The sequence below is a fragment of the Plodia interpunctella genome, chromosome 27 (assembly GCF_027563975.2).
Source record: "Plodia interpunctella isolate USDA-ARS_2022_Savannah chromosome 27, ilPloInte3.2, whole genome shotgun sequence".
Lineage (NCBI taxonomy): Eukaryota > Metazoa > Arthropoda > Insecta > Lepidoptera > Pyralidae > Plodia > Plodia interpunctella.
In genome coordinates, this window is record NC_071320.1 from 1,007,286 (window position 1) to 1,025,276 (window position 17,991).

At 37.8% G+C, this 17,991-nt stretch overlaps 1 protein-coding gene across 2 annotated transcripts in view; it reads left to right on the top strand.

Annotated features, from left to right (window-relative positions):
- enc (encore) overlaps nt 1-17,991 on the top strand; it is a 53,145-nt gene that overhangs the window by 23,677 nt on the left and 11,477 nt on the right. For both annotated transcript variants that reach the window (XM_053765575.1, XM_053765576.1), the window contains exons 9-27: nt 346-475; nt 761-891; nt 1,397-1,496; nt 1,847-1,976; nt 3,052-3,147; nt 4,481-4,619; nt 5,989-6,081; nt 6,684-6,805; nt 7,985-8,089; nt 10,003-10,063; nt 11,090-11,184; nt 11,577-11,957; nt 12,726-12,825; nt 13,456-13,529; nt 13,817-13,913; nt 14,645-14,723; nt 15,565-15,661; nt 16,136-16,249; nt 17,333-17,429. In XM_053765575.1, coding sequence (XP_053621550.1) covers nt 346-475; nt 761-891; nt 1,397-1,496; nt 1,847-1,976; nt 3,052-3,147; nt 4,481-4,619; nt 5,989-6,081; nt 6,684-6,805; nt 7,985-8,089; nt 10,003-10,063; nt 11,090-11,184; nt 11,577-11,957; nt 12,726-12,825; nt 13,456-13,529; nt 13,817-13,913; nt 14,645-14,723; nt 15,565-15,661; nt 16,136-16,249; nt 17,333-17,429 — 2,241 coding nt within the window. The remainder of the gene's footprint in view (nt 1-345; nt 476-760; nt 892-1,396; nt 1,497-1,846; nt 1,977-3,051; nt 3,148-4,480; nt 4,620-5,988; nt 6,082-6,683; nt 6,806-7,984; nt 8,090-10,002; nt 10,064-11,089; nt 11,185-11,576; nt 11,958-12,725; nt 12,826-13,455; nt 13,530-13,816; nt 13,914-14,644; nt 14,724-15,564; nt 15,662-16,135; nt 16,250-17,332; nt 17,430-17,991) is intronic.

Consider the following 17,991-nt stretch of genomic DNA (forward strand, 5'->3'; position numbering starts at 1 on the left):
TAGAATCTGTCAATATAATTCGTATATGTTTATGCAAACTTTTAGTATCACCTGTCCCGTTGTCTGTAATCAAATCTTTCAAGTTACATTTCTTCAGTTGTCCTACAGAGTTGAAATTTCCCACGTCGCTTCAGTTCCCATGACAATGCATTATTGCGATAAGCATGACCTGATGACCTGCCATGGTGCAGCCCGGATCGGCTCCAAACTAGGGAGCTCCACAACCGTTTACAGCACGGATATGGGTTTTTTCAGGTGTTAAATGCCATAATATCGTGATCGTGTGTGAAAAGCTTGTGTCAAAAATGACATTTTTGCAAATACTTGTTTTATTTCATTTCCCAGAAGATAAATCGGAGCCGAGCGGCGCCGAGTTAGTGACTTTCATCAAACAAACGCTGAACAAAAACGCGAGAGATAGAATGACGCTGCTGAAAATCGAAAAGGAGTTGCGGGCTCTGGTGAACGATAACGGGTGAGTTTCATTCATTACATTCATCATTCACTAAACCTTACTATATGTTTTTTTTTTTTTGGTTGGAAACGAGTCGTCTTCAAAACATGAATCTTACATTTGTTAATGGTCAGCTGTGATTTTACGACCGGCCTGACGTCAACCCTCTTTAGAAATGATATTGTTGCACATCAGCCGTCAAACCTGTGTCTTTTAGTCGCCTCCACGGATATGGAGATATATATACTATATACTAGGGCGGGACCACACGCCACAATGAAATACTAAAATTAATTTGTTACTTAGTCGATGCATCGTCCGCTTCCCGGTGATGACGTCATACGGCCGTATGCTGGTGCACCGGTGCGCCGCACTCTTCCAACTGTCGCACCACCTCGACCAGAATAACAAGAGCTCCGTGATGGTGTCCAAGAGCGGTATGTAAAGGACTAAATAAGGTTGGTTGTTTCGTGGGGCGGACGCTTTGATCCGCCCCACGCCTAATAATGCGACCAACATTTAATTCTTCAGTACGACGGCTACAGAAAACTATAGAGTGTACTAAACCGAAGTGACTGGTGACACAGATTTGGTTCAAGTCGCCTAAAGGTATCTGACATGACTACCGCCATCTAGTGGAAAATTATCGCATGCACACTATTGTAATTAAATAACACTGTCAACCAGTGTGCAGGTTTCCTCGCGATGTTTTCCTTCACCGGAAGCAAGTTGTGGTCGATTATATACTAAACAACTATACATGAGTCAGATTGGTATACAAACTCATGTGGCGCGCCACATAAGTAAGATTTGAAACTGGGCCCTTTCGACCACAGCCGTTGTTAACCATTGAGCTTTATGCATTTTACTTGTAACTTGTTTATCCAGACAAACAGACAATTTTCGACCGTACTTCAACGTAATAAGGTCTATGTTCGCAAGGCACGAGCGGCGGCCGGATACCGTGCACTGGTTTCCGGCAGTGGTGCACGGCCACGTTCCCGCCAAGTCCGCAGCACAACCACCAGGACACGCTCGCCAAGTACGTGTGTCTTTATTTTCATCGTTGTCGTCATTAACCCCCGACGCAAAAAGAGGGGTGTTATATAGTTTGACCGCTAAGTGTGTCTATTTGTCTGTGTACGTGGCATCGTAGCTCATCAACGTGTGAACCGATTTGGATGCGGTTTTTTCCATTTGATAGCTAATTTTTATGCGGTGGTTCTTAGATATGTTTGATCAGAATCGGTTCAGCCGTTTAAAAGTTGTAGCGAAAAGGATATAGAAAGTCAAATTAATTTGTCTGACAAATTACCTTGTTAATTGCCTATCGAATAGTCAACTTAAGAAAATGTTTAAAATCTTTTTGGAGTGAGACATTGCTTTTTTCAGGTCAATATTGAAGCGCGACACCCATTCTCTAGATGAACCCGGCAACTGTTCCCTAGCCAATGCCCGGAGCAAGTCTCTGGAGCAGAGGGAGAGGGAATACGAGAGAGTGAGACGGAGGATATTCAGTACTGTGAGTCGCCATAGTGCGCATGCGTGCAACCTTTCCTTTAGTTTAGTTTCCGTGCTTTAGTTGAAAATTGTGTTCCACTTGTTTACGCCCATTTCCAGAAATGTTTCTTTCTTAAAATTAAAATAAATGAATGAATGAGTGAATAAATGTATGAATGAATGAGTGAATTAATGGGTGAATGGATGAGTGAATGAATGAGTGAATGAATGAATAAATAAGTAAATAAAATTACAAAATAATGTAATTGCCCAATCTCCTAGCTATTTTCTTTTTGTCAATGGAAATATAACGTTGGAATCTGGTATAGTTTGAATTTTGTATGTCAAGCAAGTTCCAAATTATTTGTATTAAATCTCTGATTTTACATCGTTTTTATTCAATTTCACGCTGTCCCGTTGTCTGTCTGTAATCAAATCTTGCAAGTTAGATTTCTCCTACTTCCAGTTGTCCTGCAGAGTTGAAATTTCTGCAGGACAACTGACAATGCATTATTGTGATGAGCACGACCTGAATGCGCAGCCCGGATCGGCTCCAGACGTGGCAACTCCTCAACCGTTTACAGCACGGACATGGGTTTTTTTTTGTCACGCGTTAAATGCCAACAAGATGACGACAATAAAAGCTTGTGGCGAAAAATGACGCTTTTGTGACTTGTCTTCCTTTTGACAAAGCAGCGAATAAAAGTTTGTCTCTATTAAAAAATATTAATATTATATTATGTATTTATAAATGTATGTTATTTTTAATATGTATTTATATCTATTTATATGTATTTTTTGTTATTGTTATATATAATTATGTATTTATTTATTTAGATTTTACTTTTACTAAGTATATTTGTTTATTTTCTTACAATTTATAGTCTTCTCTGTTCATGTTGTACGTTATTACTCCTGACCAGCCTGCTACTGTATACACGTCCTCTCAACCTATCGCCGGTTGACTGTAAGAGATCCCTACGTGGGATAAGTCCGCCGTTGTACAATGTATCTTTCTTGTGTTAATTTTGATTAATATACTTATTTTCATGCAATAAAGTTATTACAAACAAACAAACAAAAATATATCGTTTCAGGATAACTGCACACAAGATGAATCTCATTGCTTGTGGGCCAATTCCGGCCCCGTCAAACTTTTGACCGCCGAGCCTGGCAGGAATAAGCTTTTGAAGGTAAAACACTGGCAAAATCTCTCTTCTTTTATCTCCGCGTGTTTCTAGTTCCATTCACGGCTGTGACGCCGCGAATCACGGGGTCAGTGTAAAAAATAGACTTGAAAATTTTCCATATAAATTTTATTTTATTTATTTATTTATTTCATAAATTATATATTACACTATCATTACAGGTGCTCCCAATACAATAGTTAATATCTAAAATTACACATGGTTTCCACCATAGCACAATACATACAATGTAGTTCATGTGAACTCTGTCAAAGGACAATCAAATAAGTCTAAAAGCCCAACCAAATATGTGATTTTATAACTGATGCCAGCCCTCTTTGGGAATGCTATTGATGTCTAACGTAAGGCGTTCCAAAGACGGACGGATGTATATAAATGATTTCTATAAATAATACAACAGTTTAATGTGCTGGTATGCGAAACATATGTATCCTGTTAATATTATAAACGCGAAAGTTTGTGTGTATATGTGTATGTTTGTTACTCTTTCACGCAAAATCTACTGGACAGATTGTTATTCAATTTGGTACACGGGTAGAATATAACCTGGAAAAACACATAGGATATTTTTTATCCCGAAATTCCCACGGAAGCGAAGCCGCGGGGCGAAGCTAGTTGTATGTTGTTGATATTGACGACCTCTGTGGCGTAGTAGTAAAGTGCTTGCCTTTGAACCGAGAGTTCCCGAGTTCTATATTATTTTCGGACAGATACACTGATAGCTAGATAAATCTATCTGAAATCATCTGCCAGTTAGCCCCAACCAAACACTTGTGAAACATGATTTATAACACTATCTGTTCGATATGTTGTAAGCGGTGAAACAGGTACATACCAATAAATAAATTCTCATTTCTCTCATTCTTCGTGCCCAATCGACCGACCGACATGACGACCTCGGTGGCGCAGTGGTAAAGTGCTTGCCTCTGAACCGAGAGGTCACGGGTTCGATCCCCGGTCGAGTCATGATGGAAAATGATCTTTTTCTGATTGGCCCGGATCTTGGACGTTTATTTATAAATGTATTTGTTATAAAATATAGTATCGTTGAGTATTCCATAACACAAGTCTCGAACTTACTTTGGGGCTAGCTCAATCTGTGTGACAAATCACAATTTGTCCTAATATATTTTATTATATACGGCATTGATAGTATGCAAATGAAGCTAGTTTACAAATGAAAGACGTCTATAAGTGATGTATATCATCCTAAGTCCTTGTCAATTCCTCAACCAAGGCTTTCTCAGAAGGGCACGACCTTCAGAAATGAAGACCACGACTGAAGAAGAAGAATAATCATTCTAAGTTGAATTTTCAGGTGCAATCGTTGGAGAGTAGCTCGGGGCCTCAACAATCGTGGCGGGGGAGGGGCGCGGTGGCTAAAAGTCATAGTTTTGGAGGCTACGGCGGGACCCAGGTTCAGTACCCGCCCACCACTAGGGTCCTCAGCAAACAGGGTGAGTGGTTGTTGTGTCTCTCTCTAATCTGATGTATATCCAAACATGATGAGTGGTTGTCTGTCTCGTTCTAATCTGAAGTATATCCAAACAGGGTGAGTGGTTGTCTGTCTCGTTCTAATCTGAAGTATATCCAAACATAATGAGTGGTTGTCTGTCTCTGTCTAATCTGAAGTATATCCAAACAGGGTGAGTGGTTGTCTGTCTCTCTCTAATCTGAAGTATATCCAAACAGGGTGAGTGGTTGTCTGTCTCTGTCTAATCTGAAGTATATCCAAACAGGGTGAGTGCTTGTCTGTCTCTCTCTAATCTGAAGTATATCCAAACAGGGTGAGTGGTTGTCTGTCTCTGTCTAATCTGAAGTCCAAACAGGGTGAGTGGTTGTCTGTCTCTGTCTAATCTGAAGTATATCCAAACAGGGTGAGTGGTTGTCTGTCTCTGTCTAATCTGAAGTATATCCAAACAGGGTGAGTGGTTGTCTGTCTCTCTCTAATCTGAGTTAGATCTTGTAGCATCCTTCTAATATTATAAATGCGAAAGTTTGCGAGGATGTTTGTTACTCTTTCACTCAAAATCTACTGGACGGATTGTTGTGAAATTTGGTACGCGGATGGAATATAACTTGCAGTAATATAACATGGGTACTTTTTATCCCGAAATTCAGTTATTAGTCACTACATTTCACAGTTTAGGTGATTTTTTTTAAATTCAGACAGTAAAACTAATTCTTGTACAAGCTTTTATTTAATTTCACCTGTTCCGTTGTCTGTCTGTAATCAAATTCTCTCCTACTTCCAGTTGTCCTACAAAGTTAAAATTTCCCACGTCGCTTCAGTTTCCATAACAATGCATTATTATGATTAATCATGACCTGATGGCGAAGCGCAGGATCGGCGCCAAACATTTGAACGCCTCAACCGTTTACAGCACGGACATGGCTATTTGTCACGCGTTAATTGCCATAAGATTAATCAAAAAGGTCAACACTTGTTTCACAACATTTGATAAATAACGACCCGTTTGCTTATTAGTTCAGAATTTTAAACCGCCTGTGTACCGAATGGTCTCAGGTTCGTATCCTACTCGTGCCACATGAGTTTGTATACCAATCTGACTCATATATAGTTGTTTTCATTGACCACCACTTTCTTCCGGTGAAGGAAAATATCGTGAGGAAACCTGCACACTGGTTGACAGTTTAATTCCCTAGTGTGTACGCGACTACCCGCCGCTAGATGGCGGTGAGTAGTCGTAAAGTCATGTCAGATGCCTTTAGGCGACTTGAATAAAATATGACACCAGTGTTAGCAATGGCACAGTCGATATTATGTTTAGTTCAGAATGTGCAGTATCCCCATCTTTCTCGCAGGGGATGTGGCGTCAAGCAGCTGGCGACTGTCGCCCTCCAGCTCTGGGTACAAGACCCTCAGTCTCAGCACGGATTCCGTCTGCTCACCCACTGGTAGATAACATTTTTTTATGTTAAACGAATTGTGCATCCATACTTTGATATTATAAATGCGAGTTTGTCTATCTGTTTCGTTTCACTGCAAAACCACTGGATCGAATTTGGTATGCATATAGTTAAAAATACGCGTCCAAAGGCATTTTTTTTAAATTAACCACAAAATGACTATTATTTATATGTATATATTAATACTATTATTTTAAAGAGGTAATCGTGTGTGTTTGTATGTTTGAGGCGGTTAATCTCCGAAATTACCGAACCGATTTCAACAATACTTTTTATCATTAGAAAGGTACATGATCTAAGATTCTTATAGGCTATATTTTATCTCAAAATTCCCACGGCAGCGAAGCCCGGGGCAACATCTAGTTTTATATTATATAGATCGCCTATCTTCTTGAAGTTTTGCATACGTATAGTTTGAAGTATGGAGAAGGACATAGGGTACTTTTCATCCCGGAAAAATAACTGTTCCCAACTGTGGGGAATGTATGAAGTTTTGTATGAAAATCGTGTATGTTCCGATTTCGCAGATAAATTTAAGCGGGCGAAGCCGCGGGAAAAAGCTAGTATTAATATATTATTTGTGTTAACAGGGGGTGTGAGTCCCGAGCCGCTGTGCCCGGGCGGGGGCGGGGGCGGGGGCGCGGGGGGCGTCGTGTGGTGCGTCACCGACCTGTGCTCCGTGCCGTCCGGGGCCATGCTCATACACCCACAGGTGTGTTTAGCTATCCTTACATCAATAACTGACATTTACCCCACTGCTGGGGCACTGATACTATATCAACAACTATTTACCCCACTTCTGGGGCAATGTTACATCATCAACAGCAGTTTACCCCACTGCTGGGGCAATGTTACATCATCAACCGCCATTTATCCCACTGCTGGGGCACTGTTATATCATTAACAGCCGTTTGAACGTCTCTACTGCTGGGGCACTGGGCTTCCTTACGGATGGACAAAGGAGTTTAGGCATACCCACGCGGGTCTTACGGATTGGCGAGGTTTTTTTTTTTGCGGAATTTGTGTTACTTTTACTTTTTTTTTTCAGCTGGTTCACGGTCAGCTGACCGTTAGGAGAAACAGAAAAAAAAAGTATTCTCTCCCAGCTTAAAAATATTCTCTCCCAGCTGGGAGAGAATATTTTAAGCCGGGTCCGCAGCGCCAATTTAGGAAAATGGCACAAAACGTGTTACAAAAACAAGACCGCGTCCGCTGCGCCTACTGCTGTTATGGTTGTGTACTCCATATTGCGCTGTGGTGATCTACTGGTCTTTCTTCAGTGAGCGCTAACACAAAATGAGTCACTCCCCCTCCCCCTCCCCGCAGGCGAACGCAAAGGATGCTATCCATTCGGTTCGGAAAACATGTTTTTGTTATTATTCTAATTAAATACATAACTGTTAGGCCGCGCCCCTAATCGCTTAGAAAACAATGTTTTTGTGTTCTCATCTCTTCTTCGTCGTCGCATTGAGGGTCGTGGTTATTACGTGGAATGAAACACACACACAACAACTTTCTTGACATTATTAATGGAGTGGTTTGCCATTGCCTTCTCCATTTCACACACAAGTTAATAAGAATCAACCAGTGTGCAGGTTTCCTCACGATGTTTTCCTTCATCGGAATTAAGTGGTGGTCGATGAAAACTGCTATACATGAGTCAGATTGCTATACAAACTCATGTGGCATGATTAGGATTCGAACCTGGGACCATTCGATCCACAAACGGACGTCTTAACCATTAAACCGCCACCGCTTCCGTTTTTGTGTTAGCTAACACGAAAACACGGCTCTGCGGACCCGGCTTTAGCGTTAAGTTCTCACTTTTATAACTATGTATTTACATGGAGGAAATAAAGTTTAATAAATTTAATGATACACGTGTGCGAAGACCGGGCGGCCGCTGACGAACCCTGATGGCAGCATATACCATTTCGACCCGGCCAACCCGCCCACGCTATACGACTCCAGTTATACCCAGTTGGACCAGGAGAAGGTACACCATTTTCAATTATTTGTGGCGTTCCAAGCGTTTAGTGGTATTGACTATATAATTTATATTTAAAAAATGGTAAGCCATTCTGGCATGACAGGGACCAACAATGTTTGAATGAGTTTCTTTCGGCATTTGTTCTCGGCAGCGGTCGTTCCGAAATGCTAGTAGTTTGTAGCTTTGGTAAATATGATTTAATTTAGAATATGAAGTGAAAAAGTGCCTGTGGAGGCCTAATTTCTGAACAAATGATTTGATTTTGGCTATACTAAGATAGTTAAGTACTTGGTTAATCATATAGAATTTATCATATCATATCACACGTATCATATTTTAACAAATAGTAGACATAGAAAAAAAAAACGTTTATTTGTGTCGCCACAGACACTAAAAATAATAACATATAAAGCATTAAAACAATATTGATATTACACATACAAGCATAATGCCAAAAGTATTAGTGTGCTGCAGCAAGGCGAAAAGGCTATAACTCAGTGAACTTTCTGCACATTAGTACAAAAACACTGATTTTCAGTTATTGCCATAGTCATTAAATAATAAATAATATTAGGACAAATCACACAGATTGAGCTAGCCCCAAAGTAAGTTCGAGACTTGTGTTATGGGATACTAACTCAACGATACTATATTTTATAACAAATACATATATAGATAAACATCCAAGACCCGGGCCAATCAATAAAAAGATAATTTTCCATCATGACTCGACCGGGGATCGAACCCGGGACCCCTCGGTCCAGTGGCAAGAACTTTACCACTGCGCCACCGAGGTCGTCATTCGTCATTTATTCCAGTAATCTTGGTTACAATATAACGCTAGGACTTCCCAGTGAGTACTCTAATGATCCTCGTGACGGGAATGATATGCTACTTCCTTAAAAGTTTTACATAAAGACAACAATTGTGAATGTTAAGTAAAAGTAGTAAATAAAAAGAAATATTAAATTATTGTGCGCTGGTCACTAAACATTACAATTGCAATTTTCTCACGTCGTGCACATGATTTAGTTACGTTTGTTGTATGAAAACGTAGCCTTTGCATGTTGCATTGAAATAAATTAAATTCCGCAAAATGTCAATTGTCCACCTTTTTCCAAAGAATCTGAAATATCACGGAAACTAGAATATGTTTATAGCCAACATAATTGTACAATAATTTTGATTTTAATGTGACATTTGAATTCAACGTTTGATAAAACACCGATTTTCAAGGTCGCCAAAGGTGTAGGCGTAACATGTTTTGATTAACTTGCAATGTAACTTATGTCCCTGTGTCTCGGGAGGAATCTTGCAATTCAATTTTAATGCTGGTGTCTTCAATCGAACTGAAATTTTGTACACACGTTTGATTTGGATGACAATGCATTATTATGATATGGATTACCTGATGGTGCACAGAGCATCGGCTTCCGACGAGGGTACCCCTCAACGGTTTACAAAACGGACGTGATTTTCTTGTGGCGAAAATTTCGTAAAATAAAATTGCATACAAGTATTAATAAATTTGAGTACAGTCAACAGCACATCAAGTTACCCCGCATGATCCTCTATGGCGCGGTAATAGCGGCGAGTTTGCAGTGAATTTGGGTAGGTTGATGTGCTGTTGACTGTACGTTGGGCCTCTATTTTTCTTGTGTCAATTTTCAATAATTTTATTGGAAATACAACTTTTTTTATTTATTTAAATTTTGACATTTTTAATAAGACCTACATTTGTTAATTGACGTCCTTGGAGAAAAGGCCGCGGTGAAGTTTGTTGCGCCGCATCTTCTTCACCTGCGCTTTGGAAACCGGCAGTAGACTTAGTTTAAGTAATTTTTTGACGTCAATATGTGATATCATCCTAAATTGAATAAGGAGTTTTGAATTTGAGTCTATTTACAAATTATTTTTAGATCGATGCCAACGAAAAACGCAAGGGCCGATTGGAAAAGCAACATTCTTTCATAGACAATGGTAAGACTAAAGAAATACAAGGTCCAATTCGCTTGGTATTTATTACATAACTGTAGAACCTGTCTTTCAAAAGTATATAATATATATACATGGTTACTGGTATCTAACGCATAACCTTCCAAAGGCGCATAAGGTACATAGAGACTAACATCTTTTGTTCTACGATTTTTATCTAAACGTAATATATATTTTAGTTTTAATGTCGTTTCTGTAAAACGTTAACTCTATGTTCGATTCCGCTACATAACGCTGCTGTACTGTCTCGTGTTGCTTGGCTATTGCATAGAGTTTAGATGTGTAGAATTGCAAATTAGATTGAATTTTATTTATATGAAAAAAACAGGCTTGTTAACCGCTCAAACAAATGGTGGCTAAGAGTTTAAGTTATATGATAAAATTAATTTAATTCTTTTTTTTTTCGTTTCGGTATCTTGTAACAAAAATTATTTAATGCTGGCTCCACACTATCGTCGCACGCGAACGCGAATGCATGAACATTGCGTAGTTTATATGAGCGCTTTTATTTACCACAATGAAAAACCAGCAATGTATGCCGGATCCGTCAAAGTTCGGCGAACTTCTCCGCGATAGTGTGGAGCCGGCATAACTTTATTCTTAGTTACTTTGAAACGTGGAAAGTATACACAATATAGTTAAATTCTACAACGTATTATGTATATTATTACATTCTTAATATTTCCCTACTTTAAATTGTAAGTGTATTATTGCCATTGTAGCGATATTGTAAATGTTTGGATGTACCCCAGTAGTCTTTAGGAGGTTATGCGTTTGATACCCTGTCTAGCATATTTAGCCCGCATATTTCCCACGGGAACAGTTATTTTTTCGGGACGAAAAGACCCTATGTCCTTCTCCATACTTCAAACTACGTGTATGCAAAATTTCAAGAAGATTGGTCGAGTAGATAGAGCGTTTAGAGGTAACAAACAAACTTATAGTTTCGCATTATTAGTTGGGATTGGGATACCCTCCCTCATTTTGTCTATTGATTGTCTATGGTTCTAGATTGCGAATGTCAATTGTCTGAAGAGTGCAGCAGGAAGTGTTGCTGCGAGTGTCGGAGACACGACGTCTGTCAACAGAAGAACAATTTGGACAAGGTATGTCTGTCTGTTATGTATATAGAGAATTATGTGAGGCGTTCCAAGCGTTTAGGTACCACATAGGTGGTATTAAGGCTGTATTTAGATAGTTAAATAGTTGGTTGATCATCTATACTATTATTATAAAGAGTAAGTTTGTGAGTTTGTATGTTTGAGGCGGACAATCACCGAAACTACCGAGCCGATTTCAAAAATTCACCATTAGAAAGGTACATTATCCTACATTGCTGTAGGCTATATTTTATCTCAAAATTCCCACGGGAGCGAAACCCGGGGCAATATCTAGTATAGAATAGAAAAAAACAATTAACATATAGGAAAGTAAGTACTGCTGATTTATATAGAAATTTATTTTAGTTACTTGAGTAAATAATTATTTATTTTCACAGGCAAACCAACAACCCGAGCAGAAATCGAAACCAACGACTCCAATAAAAACCCGTTACGAAAACCAAACCAACCACAATTCAAACCAAACAGAATTGAACCACAAAAATTACGAGATCCCAAAACCCGAAACCCAAAGGCAATACGACACAAAACATTACGAAAACTCCGATAGAACCTTCGAGAACAATCAAAGATGTGAAACAAGCAATCATAGGCAGTATGATCATCAACAGCCGAATCAGAGACAGTTTGAACACCCGCCGCCCAATCAGCGGCCGAACGAAGCGGCCAATCAGAGGCAAGTGGTGAACAAGCTGACCAATCAGGAGTCGCAGGAGATGTACGCTACGCAGTATCCGACTGGAGTTAGGAATGACGAGGTTTGTATTGTCAACAAAGAAAGCTTGCGTCGAAAATGATATTTTTGTAATTATACCCAATTACTGTAATTAGGTTAGTTGACAAATTTTTCTTTAGGTGACTAATCGAGGGCCCTTATATTAATAGAAACACCACTGAAAAAAATACTTTAATAATGACAATGTTTTTAAAGATTAGACAAACGCAATCACACATTTTTGGACTCGACCAAACGCTCCATACGAACAAGTGACGTCACAACTTGCAAAAAAACTGGCCTTCCCAACCAATATTAAATCTTCGTATAATGATCCAGCTGCATTGTTACAATCTGTAAATTATCATAATTATAGTAAATATATCTATTTTATCTAGATTATACATATTTTTTACAATTGTCTTGCCAAATACAATAAAAGGCATATTACAAGTCTGATGATTATGTGAACGACAATAATGTCTGGCCCAAGCGTGGTGCAGTATCCTCATAACATATGTAATTGATTTATGACATTATTACGTACGTTTTGTACATTTAGCTTTTTATTTATATATATATTTTGTGTGACAATTTTCAATAATGTTATTGGAAATACAACTTTTATTTTATTTATTCATTCAAATTTTGACATTTTTAATAATGATGTAAATTCGTCCTCCTAATTTTTAATATATGTATAAGACATATATTTGTTAATTGACGTCCTTGTTTTTGAATTTGAATGTTGACCCTATTCATTAAAATTTTCATTATAATTATATATATATAATTATATTGGTGTTGCCAGGTGACGTCACCGCAAATGAACCAGTACCAACAGGAAGTAAACTTGCAAATAATGGCGCAAGCGAAACTCACTCCTGTGTCTATGCCAGACCCTAATATACGTAAGTCTGTTGTCTCCTTCACTCTCTTTCAGAGAGGTCAAAACAATGGCTGAGGATAGAGAGAGATGGAAGAAACTCCACCGAGTAGAACGACGCTCTTAAATTATGAATGAAATGATGAATGAATAAAATCGGTAACCTGTTACATATATAGTATTGGATGGTGTGATAATAGGCTAGTTGACAAATTTTTGTTTTGATGACTATTCGAAAGCCCTTATTAGAAACACCAGCAAAAAAATTACTGTGATAACGCCAATGCTTTCAAAGATATGACACAAAAAAGAAACACATTTCCTGAACTCGTCCAAACGCTCCGTACTAAATGGAGTGAGGAGTGACGTCACAACGTGCTAAAATGTTCGCTAAGAAAGCTACGTTTGTTCGACAGCTACATTAAATATTACGTTTATGGTGATGACTTCTTAATAAAAGCTTTTACAAAGTTTTTGTTTTTTTTTTTATGATGGTTCAATATATAATTTTAAATTTTCATACCTTTTTGAAAATGTACTTTCCAACCATCTTTAAATCTTCGTATCCAGCTGCATTGTTATTGGGTATATGAATCGTCATAATGATAATAAATATAACAATTTTATCTAGACTATACATACATACTTTCTGTAGGTCCAATGTCGCTTACCAACGTGATGTACCCGACGATAGCTCCAGGCTATCCATACGTCAATCAGTGCAGAATGGTGAGTAATTGAACATGTATGACATATAAAAATTAAAACAAAATGTAGCCTATGTATATATATTTAGCACCTTTACATAAGTAATTCGTTTCATCAAAATCAATCCATTACTTTTTGAGTTTATCAATTACAAACAAAGATTAGAAACAAATTTTGCTAAAACAAAACAAATTTTTCTTTATTTTTATTTTAAGCGTTGCTATGTAACGTGGCTCTGCTGCCAGCATTCTCTGCACAATTGTTTGTCGAAAATGACATTTTCGTATCGCAAACATAATTTGTTTTAGGAGACGCAGTTACAGCCGATGTACCAAACTATGATGGCGGAAGAACAGAAACAAGTGGCGCCCTCTCCACACCCAGTCGACAACACCTTTAGGATTGGTGAGTGCATACTAATATTATAAATGTGAACGTTTGTTTGTTACCTTCACGCTATATCTACTCAACCAATCGTCTTGAAATTTTGCTTACATACTATTATAGTTATTTGGGGTTGATATTTGAAAGCATAAGCAGCCTATGTCTGAACGGGGACCTTTAACTATGTGAATACTAAATTTCATCCAATTCGAAAATGGAACGGACAGACAGACTTTCACATTTATAATATATTAGTATATATGTATGATGCATCACATAATAAAGTTTTAAGTAAATATAAAACTATCGACCTGTCCCGGTTTTGCTCGGGTAAAATCATGATAAAAATGTAGTTCATGTCGCTCCGGAAGGTTTCGTCTATCTTTGTGCAAAATTTCATCATAATCGACCCAGTAGTTTTCAGTTTACTCATTACAAAGAAAAATACAAATCTTAGTATGGACTAAGCCTGCTGTCGACTTCCAACTGTTCACTATCAATGCTAGTGGAAGCGGTGGTGGTCCAGTGGTTAAGACGCCCGCCTGTGAACCGTATGGTCCCAGGTTCAAATTTTCGAAAAAATAAATTCCTATGCTTTTTTTTCATGTTTTTCAATTTTTAAACTTTTTTGTGGATTATTTTTAGGGCATTTGCAATGAAATTTTCATACGGAACATTGAGAAAATCTACGAAAATATTAAACCAGTGTGAATAGCACAATAGATATCGTTAGATTACATTTAACATCCTAGATCCGAGTTATCCATACGCGGGCGTGGACTACAGTCAGTGCGGCGCGTGCGTCGATCCCAACGTGGTGCATCAACGCAGGTATTTATATAACTATTAATTATTTAATACGTCGAGTCGATAATAGTATACACAATTAATTTTTAATTATGCCAAAAATATTAAAGGTTTAATAATATTAAAGAACCTTGTGAGTAATCAGAATTTGATATTATCGTTCATCATCAAAGTTATTGAGGTTTGCGTTTATCCCAAAAAATCAATGAATTTATGGACGTAGTTTGAAACTCCGATTATTCCAATTCATAGTTTATCGTGTTCTCTCGCTCTCGCGTGCAATGACCCCGGCGTAGGCAAAAAATAAATAAATAAAAAAGAATTGCCAGAATTTATCAATGAAAATGGACTTTGTGTGAACCGCTGCACTGAGCCTAGCTTTACTATGAAGCGTAGTGTCAGGTGGCGCACTCAAGTATTATAACCAATTATTATAGATGTTTTTTTTGTTGATTTAGATTTTTTATGTTTTGACTATGCACATATTAACAGTAATAGGTACTGATAGCCCCATTTTATTTTTTGGCATAATCAAAAATGTATGGTGTATAATATAGACAGTGCGCCATTGCGAAATTTTCATTAGTGTGCAATATTTTCTTTTTAAATAAGGATAATTTTTAAAATTAAACATTTATAAAATTAACATTGTGCCAGTACTTATTTATAAAATAGGATAATTAAAATTATCACTGTGTATGTTACAATTTAATAAACACTAATGATAGCCCGCGCCAGAATTTAAAACGCACGTGAAGTTTTTTGAACATGGTTTTCTTCGTATTGGGATAGTTAAAATATTCGTAAAGCGTTTAATAAAATGCACACAGCGCAATCTTATAAAAAAATATATATTGTTTCTCAGCTACAACGTGTCGTACGGCCCAGTGGAAGTGCCAGTATTGCCAACTTACCCCGTTGGCAACATGGTGTTGCCACAATCGCCGATGCAACATTACCCGGTGAGATATATTTATTTATTTCTATACCACTATTAGCGGCCCGTAAAAAACATAATAAATTATGCACCTAAACTTCTCCTTGGGAATCACAATATATTTTGGTGAAAACCCCATGAAAATCCGTGCAGTAGTTTTTGAGTTTATCGCGAACAGACAGGACTTTGTTTTATAATGTGTAAGGGAGTATGGTCTCACCCTAGAATAGGACCTATAAAAAATTTGAATATGTCGAATTTTCTTTCCTTTAATATGGATTATATGTTGCCCGGGACTTCGCTCCCGTGGGAATATTGAGATAAAATATAGCCTATAGCAATCTTGGATAATGTACCTTTCTAATGGTAATAGAATTATTGAAATCTGTTCGGTAGTTTCGGAGATTGCCCGCCTCAAACATACAAACTCACAAACTCTTACCTCTTTATAATAGTAGTATAGATATGGATTACCAGTGTTTCATCAATTTTGTTTCAGTACGGCGATCCCCTGCAGTGGACCAACAGTATGTTGCCGATGGCTCCGAAGCTCCTGGTGCCCGATCTATACCCAGCCATGTATCCGTGTCCGCAATATAATGTTTATCCACAGGTAATCTATCCTCTACTAATATTATAAATGCGAAAGTTTATTAGCTTACTATTTTTTTACATTACCGATTATTTCCTCTGACAGCTGTCAACGTCAACTGTTTGTTGATGATACCTTTGCTGACTTTAATTACCTCGCTTTTTAAAAAGTTACTAGGCCGGCCGGCATATATTATCTATGTACAAGCGAGGCGCCAATTTTAACGTTGTGTTTTTGAAAGAGAAGTAACATGTAATATTTCAATGGAAAATCTATCTGTTCTGACTATTATTGATAAGGTGATGTGAATAATTATTGAATGACACCAAATGGTTTTGATATCCAATGATAATGATAACAGTATGTATGTATGTATGCATGTAATCTTTCATGCAAAATCTATTGGACAGATTGTTATGAAATTTGGTACACGGGTAGAATATAACTTGGAATATCCGGGACGCGGCTAGTAATATATATAATACATATATATATGTATATTTATCGATGTATTTATTATATACACATATTTTTTTTTATTAGTATTTTATTTTAAATTGAGTTTTTTTTTTCTTTTGTTTAGTTTCACTTTATGGCATCACCTCTCTAAATCTGTTGGTCACAATCAGTCATACGTCGATGAGTTTGATGAATTGTTGTTTTGACGATGGCTATTCGAAGGCCCCTATATCATTAGAAACACCAGTGAAAAACATTACTGTGATAATCACAATGCTTTCAAAGATATGACAAAAATATAATCACACATTTTGTGACTCGTCCAAACGCTCCATACTAAATGACACGAACAAGTGACGTCACAACGTGCTAAAATGTTCGCGAAGAAAGCTACGTTTGTTCGACAGCTACATTAAATATTACGTTTATGGTGATGACTTCTTAATAAAAATTGTTACAATAATTTTGTTTTTTTTATGATGGTCGAGTTTGTTTGTTAATTTCATACTTTTTGAAAATGTACTTTCGAACCAAGTTAACGCCTACATGAATTATCCTAAATATTTGTATTTTATCTAGATTATACATATTTTTTACAATTCGCTGACCTTGTCTTGTATTTGAAATAAATGATTGAAACCCCAGCTGGTGCCCCCCGCGCCCCCGGCGCCCCCGGCGTGCCCCCCGCAGTGGGCCGCGTGCGCGCGCCGCTACAAGCCGCTCTCCGACAACTCGCACGCTGGTAACCATATATATATATTAAGAAACAATAATGGTAACCCCTTCTGGCATGATAGGGACCAACACTGTTCAAATGAGTTTCTTTTGGCATTTCTTCTCAGCAGTGGTCGTTCCGAAATGCCAGTAGTTTGTAGCTTGTGAGAAATAACTATTTAATATAAACATTGACGTGAAAAAGTGCCTGTGAAGGTCTAATTTCTGAATAAATAATTTATGATAATATTTTATTTGATATTAGGACAAATCACACAGATTGAGCTAGCCCCAAAGTAAGTTCGAGACTTGTGTTATGGGATACTAGCTCAACGATCCTATATTTTATAACAAATACATATATAGATAAACATCCAAGACCCGGGCCAATCAGGAAAAGATCATTTTCCATCATGACCCGACCGGGGATCGAACCCGGGACCTCTCGGTTCAGAGGCAAGCACTTTCCCACTGCGCCACGGAAGTCGTCATCTAAAAGATAACTTGCTTTCGCTCGCGGTTTCGCCCGCATGAGTTATTCTGTGAAAGCGGAACACAAACTTTCACCTCATAAACCTCATAACCTCACT